This window comes from Ipomoea nil, unplaced genomic scaffold (assembly GCF_001879475.1).
Source record: "Ipomoea nil cultivar Tokyo-kokei standard unplaced genomic scaffold, Asagao_1.1 scaffold3251, whole genome shotgun sequence".
NCBI lineage: Eukaryota > Viridiplantae > Streptophyta > Magnoliopsida > Solanales > Convolvulaceae > Ipomoea > Ipomoea nil.
This window is the reverse complement of record NW_017619679.1, coordinates 642,625-652,360: the sequence shown is the minus strand read 5'-3', so window position 1 is coordinate 652,360 and position 9,736 is coordinate 642,625. Positions and strand designations below refer to the sequence as shown.

Sequence of the window (9,736 nt, the reverse complement as noted above, 5' to 3'; positions counted from 1 at the left end):
AATCCAGGAGTTTAAAATTAGGTGATCTCTTGAAATTCATTACTGTCAGAGACCATATGAGGTTTGGTTTGGTGCACTCAGTTACACGACTAACCAAACGTGAAAGATTTCAGAATCTTGCCCCCACCATAATCAACTTCCATTTCTAGTTTTCTATTTATGTAACCTCTGTATTATATCTGGAGCTTTCAGGAATTGGATTCCAAAAATCAGGAAGATAGCACAAAATGGCTAATGATTTTACTGAAAGTAATATCGATCAGAATAGTTCATTTTTAGTCCCTAAACCACGGGTGGAGAACAATTACTATGTATTTCAAAGTTTTTTATAGGAATTTTGTTTAAGAGCATACCATTCTTTACAGTGTTTTGAATTTATTCTTTCATCTTTACATTTAATCGTCTTTAAAATGGCCAAAATGATTTCGTTGGCATCTTTATGGTCATATACTTTTTATAACTTTTTATAACTATAACTTTGATTTCAATTTTAGTTGTAGTTCTTTATTGAAGTACCTTGTTTGAATTATTTATTGAGAAGTAGGATTTCCAGTTATGAGAATTAAACTACTTCATGTTGTTATCTGATTAAGCCATTACAGAACTATGTTAGAATTTGACTCAAATTTGTATGATATTCTTGGTTTGGTTAGACTTAAAATGTTGACTGACTTTGTATAGCCTTTATTATAAAGTCCTTTACTATTTTAGAATCTCATGAAAAGATTTTGAAGCTAAATTCAGAAGTTGACAAACTTGGTCTGGAAATACTTAGGACACATAATATCCTATTACACTTTCAACAGGTGATATTGAAGAAAATAAAAATGGACTAAGGTACCAAATGACCATTTTGTAAGATGTTTTGTTGGATTAAAATATATAATGGAGTTGATGAAAGTACAAATTCTTTAATTTCAGGTGTAATGAAAGATTACGGTTACTATAAAAGTGAAAGAGATATACTTGGTTGCTGATATGGAAAATGCTATTTTAAGTAATACAATTGTGAACAAAGTAGCTACTGCCATTTCAGGTACTCTCTATCATAGGTAACTACTTTAACTAAATCTGCTGCTATTAAGTTTCTTGTAGCTCTGTTTGTTGTGTTTGCTACCTGATCTCTGCCTGTTCATACCTGCAATCAGTTAGGAAATAGAGAAACCCTAGTATAAAACATAGAAAAAACATTTTATAAAACCATCAAATCCAAGCACTTATAAAAAGTGCATAATGTCCAAAATTACCATCACCAATCACATATAATATGTACTTAGGAGTACATATTATCAAAAACAACTTACAAAATACATCAAAATAAAATTCACCAATATTCAATGCTACTTGTCCATCATTTAAGCACAAAACAGAACCTTAATTCTTCTCCTGTTTAACCAAAACAGACTTTGTTTTCTTGACATTGAAAAAAATAGATTTAAAGGTAAATTCCCAAACACCATAGCTAACCTCTCATCCAAACTCCAATACCTATATCTAGGAGGGAATAAGATATTTGGTACAATACCTGGAGGAATGAAAAATCTAGTTAGCTTGATTGGTTTCGGTATACGAGACAATCTATTATCAGATGTTATTCCTAGTGAGATAGGTGAATTGCATAACCTACAATATTTGAATCTTGAAGTAAACCAATTGTCCGATAAAATGCCACTAACTCTTTTTAACCTCACTTCCATAGCTGCAATTCGTTTGCATAACAACAATTTTGATGGCAATATACCACCAAATGTGGAAAACTTCTGGAATTTGAATGAATGTTCCTTGTCCAATAATAACAAACTAGATGGCACCATTCCTCAACAAGTTTTTACTTTGCCATCTTTGTCTAAGTACCTTTACCTTTCCCGTAATTCATTCACTGGTCCGTTATCTCCCGCCGTGGGCAAATTGAAAACACTAAATGTCTTAGACATCTCTCAAAACAAATTGTTGGGCGAAATTCCAGATACAATTGGAGATTGTTTGAGCCTTGAATATCTTGATATGCATGACAATCTCTTTGAAGGTAAAGTCCCACCTTCTTTGGTTTCCTTAAAAAACATTACACATTTGGATATCTCAAATAATAAGTTGACTGGAGAGATACCAAGAGACCTCCAAAAGCTCCCTCTCTTGCAATATTTGAACCTTTCTTTCAATGATCTAGAGGGTGAGGTACCAAAAGTTGGAGTGTTTACAGTGGCAACCAATGTATCATTGCTTGGAAACAAAAAGCTATGCGGTGGTATACCTGAGCTAAAGCTGCCTCTATGTCCCGTGAAGAAAACCAAACATATAAAGCATTTAAAGATTATGATTGTTATCTTCACATGTATTTGCTCGGCTCTGGTGTTTGCATCATTCATTGCTTTTCTAACATTGTGTTGGAGGAATGAAAAAAGGATGGAGTCAGCTAAGACATCCAATGTTGAAAAGCTTTCCAAAATCCCTTACGGAGACTTGCACCAAGCTACTAATGGTTTCTCTGAGACTAATTTGATCGGATCGGGAAGTTTTGGCACTGTTTACAAAGGTAGATTGGAGCAAGGTGGAGGAGAACAAACAATTGCGGTGAAGGTACTTGACCTTTCAAAAAATGGAGCTTCAAAGAGCTTTCTTGAAAAATGTAAAGTGTTGAGAAACATACGCCACCGAAATCTTGTTCCAATTTTGACTTGCTGCTCGAGTTGTGATTTTGCAGGAAATGAATTCAGAGCTTTGGTTTATGAGTTCATGGAAAATGGGGATTTGGATATGTGGTTGCATACACATTCATCTAATGCCCAGACAACCGTTCTAAGTGTTCTTCAAAGATTAAACATTGCAATTGATGTAGCTTGTGCATTGCATTATCTCCATGATGATTGTGAGCCGACGGTTATTCATTGTGATCTAAAGCCAAGTAACATGCTGCTTGACAAAGATTTAACTGCTCATGTTGGAGACATTGGTATATCAAGACTTTATTCATGTACAATTTGTTAGGAACTTTGTATTAGGATTTTGATGATACCAATGTAATGTAGAAAAGTAGACCCCTAACTTTTAGCTTTTTCAATCGCTGCTTTCGTCCTAGACGAGAGTTGCCATAACTCCGCTGTAATTCGTGTTAAGCTAGACAAACACACGAAAATGAGTTATGACTAGATGTTAGGGTCTCCAAGGCGAAAGAAGACACGAGACATGAAGAACAACAACGAGAGTCAAGCAGGAGTTGTCAACAAGCACGAAAGGACAGTTTTGTTAAAAGACGATCCTTATCAAGCATTACTTCTCTTCAACAACGAGAAGAATGTTCTACCTGTCTGATTTGACAACATCCTAGGACAATAAGGACTTCATCTTATGGGACACACTTTTCAAGAAGCATTAAATGAAGATGTACCATCTCTTAGAGCTAAAGGACAAAACCCTATGCATTCCATACCTTCAACGGCTACATGGTACAACCTCATTAATGGAGCATTTAATGCATGAAGCTCCCCGGTCCTTGTCCACTGGTTAAAAGGTTCGAAAATTTCATCTCCCTCCAACGGATGAATTTTCATCACCTATAAAAACCCACCTTCATCAACTAAGAAGGTGCTGGTTCATTATCACTCGACTCATTTACTTGCAAAAGCTCTTGAACGCTCTCAAATTTCCAAAAGCTTTTGTGAACCAGTATTGAGGTGTTAAGTTACTTGAAGAAGGTCTTTGATCATTTTTCTTACACCTCAAAAGAAGTCTTGCAATCTGTTCGAAGCAATCATCTCTCAGTCAAGACTTCATTGTTGGAGAAATCAAGAAATCATTTTCTACCAACCTCAACTCAGGAGAAGAAGTTGATAGAGGCGGAGTAAACTTGTGAAGTTGAAAAACCAACGAAGGCTGTCCGGCTTAGTGATCAAGGAAGTCTTTGTGTAATTGTGCTAAGGAGTGATAGTGCAATCTTTCCATAAGTTGTGGAAGAAGAGTGGAGTAGGCAACGTTTGGCCGAACCACTATAAAATCTCGTGTTCCTTCTATTCCTTTACTTACGCTTTTTATTTCTGCATTTGCATCATTCTAATCATCACCGTTACCGAAAGTTTCTCTAATCTCATAAACTCGTGCAAAGCTATTAAAACGAATTTGACTTTTCCGCTGCGCCAAAACACTGAAAGGTGACGTTAAGGGCATTTCACGAAAAGAGTCTATTCACCCCCCCTCTAGACTCTCGTTACATTCTATCGGGACCAACAAGTGGTATCAGAGCCAATACCTTGTTCGGTAAAGGCTTTGCATTTACTGCCTGGTAGATCCCCTATCAAAAATCTCTTGAAAATCTTGCATATTTTCTTTGCACGTTTTTTATCTAAAAATGGAAAAGGAACATGCACATCGCTCTAAGCAACTTGCCTTTAGTCTTGCCAAATTTGATGACTGGAAGTTAAGAATGCAGTCTCTCCTATGCTCTATTCATGATGAAATGTGGGACGTCATAACAACCGGACCAATTACGGTCATGATGGCGAATGCACAAGCAGCCGCACAAGGAGCAGGAGCTGCACAGATGATACCAAAGCCGAAAGACCAGTATTCCACGAACGAGAGAACAAGGGCAAATTTGGATAATGTGGCAAGAAATATTCTCTACAACTCTCTGGATGATTCCTTGTTTCCCAGGGTCCGAAAGTGCAAGAATGCCATGGAAGTGTGGAATGTCCTAATGAGTTTGGGAGAAGGAGACGAGCAAGAAAAAGACAACAAACTGACAATGGGCATGAAGAAATTTGAAGATTTCAAAATGCTGCCAAATGAAACAATCATGGAGATGGAACTCAGATTCACCAGACTTATGGGCGATCTGTCAGATCTCGGGAAAGAGCCAACTGAAAAGGAGATGAATCTGAAGATTCTTCGTGGATTACCAAAATCATGGGAAATGAAGGTTATTGCAATGAGGGATAGCCGAGATATGAAAACTACAAGCACAACCAAGATTTTCAGTGATCTCAAAGCATATGAGTTCGAGCATGAACCGAAAGATGCTGAAGAATCAGAAACAAGAAACATTGCTCTCGTGGAAAACCAATCAGCATCAACATCCAACAGGTCGAAATCTAACTCTTGTGATTTTTTATCTGATGAACAATATGCACTATTTGTCAAGAAAATGAAAAGGTTCATGAGAAAGAACAACTTTCAAGATCCACAACGATCGGGCCACCGAAAGAAGCATGAGAGCTTCCCTCAAACCTCAAAAACCGAAACCATGAACTCGCAGCTATTGTGCTATAATTGTCGAAAGCCAGGACACTTCAAGGCGAATTGTCCTCATCCTATAGTGAGCAAGCATCAAGATAAAAACACTACCACAAGTCCCTCAAAAGAGACTGGAGAAAGATATAAAAGGAGCGACAAGCCTGAATCATCAAACTCCAGAAAGGAAGGAAGAAGGAAGGCAATGGTAGTAGACGAAACTTCTGACACAGTTGCAACCGAAAGTAGCTCCTCAAGCTCTAGCTTAGAAGACGAAAACACTGATGAGGAGAAAGGACTGCTGTGCCTATTTAGTCAAGAGTCAGACGAACTGTGGCTCACGGCAGATGAAGATGAGGTGAACTCTCATTCATATATCTTCTTGTTATTCAGCTGAGTCAAGTTTTGTGGGAAGTCATACCTCCAATGAATCTGTCACCGAAATGATGAGGAGGTTCAAGGTGATAAATAACACTTACTCCAAACTTAAAGAGGAGAACTCTCGGCTCATGACTAGCTATAATGAACTAAAGCAAGTTCGTGTTGAGAACAATATGCTGGTCATTCCTAAGGAGCAGTTTGAGAAAGATGTTCTCGCTCTAAAGGAGCAATGCACAGCAAAAGAAAAGAGAGAGCAAGAACTGCTTGAAGTCTTGAATAAATTCAATAATTCATCCAATCTAATGGATAGAATGATAAATGAATCTAGACTGCCCGGGGAAAGAACTGGAATTGGTTTTAACCCCAGCTCCTCTTCACAAGTCAAATTGAACAAATCCACGAATGCATATTCACACGAAAGCTTCGAGGCTGCATTTGTTCAAGGACCTACCCAGATGTTTGAGCCTATGATGGTAGTTAACAATGTCAAAACACCACAAACAACAAGCCAACCGAAAGGAATGGCTGTACAACGTGTTGTGGAATCTGGAAAGGAGAAATCTGTTAAAGGCAACCCTAGACAAATTTATGTCAAAAGGAATGGACCAAATGGCAATATACAAGATCTAAACCATAAAAAAGGTCAGCCTAACAGGAATACTCAATCCAAGAAAAAGACGAATGTTAACCAGAGGCAATATCGTCCGAAATTCACACGAAAGAATCCTGCTCAAGGAATCTCAAAGAACGGACAAATCAGACAACCCGAAAGATCCTTCAAAAGATCTGGGTATGGCAATGGATGGACTGGGCCATCAGAAGAAGATTGGTTTGATTACCCAGAACCTCTCCCTAGAGCAGTATTTGAAAAAGGTTCATCTGCGTAAACAAACTAATCATCTCAAGCATTATGAGAATCCTACTCAGGAAGATCAACGTAAGAAATATAATGCTAAAGTCTTTGCCAGCATCCATTATGATTATCGTACATCTAATGGATATAGAGGACCAAGGATGAGTCATGGATACTCTAGGTTGATGTGGGTTCCAAAGTTGACTGCTAACCCCCAAGGACCCGAAACTCAATGGGTACCTAAAAACACATAATCTTTGATGCAGGAAAAACAGGTCATATGGTATGTTGATAGTGGATGCTCAAGACATATGACTGGTGATAAAACAATATTGAGCAACTTTATAGAAGTAGATGGACCCAAAGTTATCTTTGGAGGAGAAAACAGCGGCAAAACTCGTGGAAAAGGGGACATCATCAAAAAGGGAATAACAATACAAGATGTCTCTTATGTTGAAGGACTGAAGTTCAATCTCCTAAGCACAAGTCAATTTTGTGACAAAGGATACAAAGTAGAATTCTTCAAAAACGAATGCAAAATTGTGAACACGAAGGATGGCAAGACAGCCTTGACGGGTCAACGAAAGAAGAACATGTACGTAATATCCTTAAATTCTTCTAATGCTAATGTTTGTCTTGTGGCCAAAAGTAATGCAGATCTCAATCAAGAATGGCACAACAAACTAAGTCATCTGAATTTGAAGACGATAAACAAGCTTGCCAAAAGAAATCTTGTGAGAGGACTACCCGAAGTATCTTACACGAAAGATAAAATATGTGAGGCATGTCAAAAAGGGAAGCAACTCAAGTCATCTTTTAAGTCAAAAGATGTGGATGCAAACTCTCGTTCTTTAAGTCTTTTACATATGGATCTCTTTGGACCAGTAGAACCAGCAAGTTTGAGTGGAAGAAAGTACACTCTTGTTATAGTAGATGACTACACAAGATATACATGGGTGCTTTTCTTGAAGAAGAAGAACGAAACAGAAACAGCTCTTCAAAATCTTTTGAGACAACTCCAAACAGAAAAGGAGGTCAAAATAATTCGAATAAGATCAGATCAGGGAACGGAATTTGTCAACAAAGTCATAAAGGAATTCTGTGCGCAAAATGGAATTTTTCATCAACTCTCGGCAGCACGAACCCCTCAGCAAAACGGCGTGGCCGAAAGGAGAAACAGAACCTTGAAAGAAGCTGCACGAACGATGATCTCGCACTCAGGATTACCTAAGAGGTTTTGGGCCGAAACCATAAACACGACATGTTATACACAAAATAGATCCTTGATCAACAAATCTCACAGCAAGACACCGTATGAGTTATGGAAAGGTAAAACTCCTAGTATTGGTTATTTTCATGTCTTTGGTTGCAGGTGCTTCATACACAACAATGGAAAGAATCATCTAAGGGCTTTTGATGAAAGAGCTGATGAAGGACTATTCATGGGATACTCTTCAGTAAGCAAAGCATTCAGAGTTCTAAACAAACGAACAATGGTAATTGAGGAATCCATTCATGTCAAATTTGATGAACAATCTGAGAAGAATCCATCTGGATGTAAAACTTCAATCAAGTCAAGTCAAAGTCCTCAGAAACCTGTTGACGAAGACATCTCAGACGAAGAAGATATACTTTCGTCCTACACGAAATATCAGCTAAAGGTTTTAGAACCTGAACCTGTGTCTCAAGAAAAGGTTGGAGCTCAACAGAATGATCCTACAAATACCACAACATCTGAACCAATGATATACATCGATCTACCATATATTCCTGAAATGGATGCTCAAAATCAACAAGATGCATTTGAACCAGACCTTCGGTGGTTAAGAGATCATCCATCAAATCAGGTTATTGGTAATGTCCAAGAATGTGTGAGAACAAGAGCCTCTCTGCACGAAAGCATGATGGCATGCTTCTTGTCTCAAATGGAACCAAAAACCATAAAAGAAGCCCTAAAAGACCCTGACTGGGTAATAGCTATGCAAGAAGAGCTTCATCAGTTTGAACGAAATGAGGTATGGGAACTTGTTCCGAGACCATCTCATCAGAACGTCATTGGAACTAAATGGATGTTTAGAAACAAAATGAGTGAAGATGGGCTCATTGTTAGGAACAAAGCTCGTCTTGTTGCTAAGGGGTATTGCCAAGAAGAAGGAATTGATTTTTATGAAACCTTCGCCCCTGTAGCTAGATTGGAGGCTATACGCATATTCCTAGCTTTTGCACCCTATAAGAATTTCAAAGTCTATCAAATGGATGTCAAGAGTGCTTTCTTAAATGGACTTCTTGAAGAAGAAGTGTATGTTGAACAACCACCTGGCTTTGCAGTCAATAATGAGCTTGAAAAAGTCTACCATCTCAAAAAGGCTCTTTATGGCTTAAAGCAAGCTCCACGAGCCTGGTATGATACTCTTTCATACTTTCTTATCAACTGTGGCTTCACGAAAGGAGTGGTTGATAAAACACTCTTTCGTATAAAAGATAATGATCATATTCTTTTAGTTCAAATATACGTTGATGACATTATCTTCGGAAGCACGAATCCAATTTTGTGTGAAGAGTTCTCCAATCTTATGAAAGGCAAATTTGAGATGAGTATGATGGGTGAACTAAACTATTTTCTGGGGTTACAAGTCAAACAATTCCCAGATGGAATATTCATAAATCAAGCCAAATATACCAAGGATTTAATCTGGAAATTTGGCATTGATGGAAAAAGTTCCGTTAAAATTCCAATGAGTACATCCCTTAGAATGGATGTTGATAATGAAGGAAAAGATGTTGATCAGACAAACTTTCGAGGCATTATTGGTTCTCTTTTATACCTAACAGCAAGCAGACCTGACATTTCATTTGCTGTTGGTGTATGTGCACGATTTCAAGCCAAGCCGAAAGAAAGTCACCTAAGTGCAACTAAAAAGATATTAAGATATCTTAAGGGAACGCAAAGTGTCGGACTCTGGTATCCGAAAGAAGGATCATTTGATCTTATTGGATACTCAGATGCAGACTTCGCAGGATGTCGTATTGATCGAAAGAGCACCTCAGGAACCTGCCAGTTCCTAGGAGGACGAATTGTGTCTTGGTTTAGCAAGAAGCAACACTCTATTGCTACAAGTACGACTGAAGCCGAATACATAGCAGCTAGAAGCTGTTGTGCTCAAATCTTATGGATGAGACATCAATTGAGAGATTATGACATAAATGCACGAGAATTGAGCATTAAATGCAATAACACGAGTGCAATCGCCATTACACATAATCCTGTCTTACACTCTC

At 38.0% G+C, this 9,736-nt stretch overlaps 1 protein-coding gene across 1 annotated transcript; it reads left to right on the top strand.

The window, feature by feature from the left end:
* Positions 1 to 1,665: 1,665 nt before the first annotated feature.
* On the top strand, positions 1,666 to 2,985 carry LOC109169126 (probable LRR receptor-like serine/threonine-protein kinase At3g47570). The gene has a single exon (XM_019318000.1). The coding sequence runs from the start codon at positions 1,666 to 1,668 to the stop codon at positions 2,983 to 2,985; it is 1,320 nt and encodes a 439-aa protein (XP_019173545.1).
* Positions 2,986 to 9,736: the final 6,751 nt, after the last annotated feature.

What these genes read in the sequence shown, in the direction of transcription:
- LOC109169126 (XM_019318000.1), top strand. Translation starts at nt 1,666, where the DNA reads ATGCCACTAACTCTTTTTAACCTCACTTCCATAGCTGCAATTCGTTTG.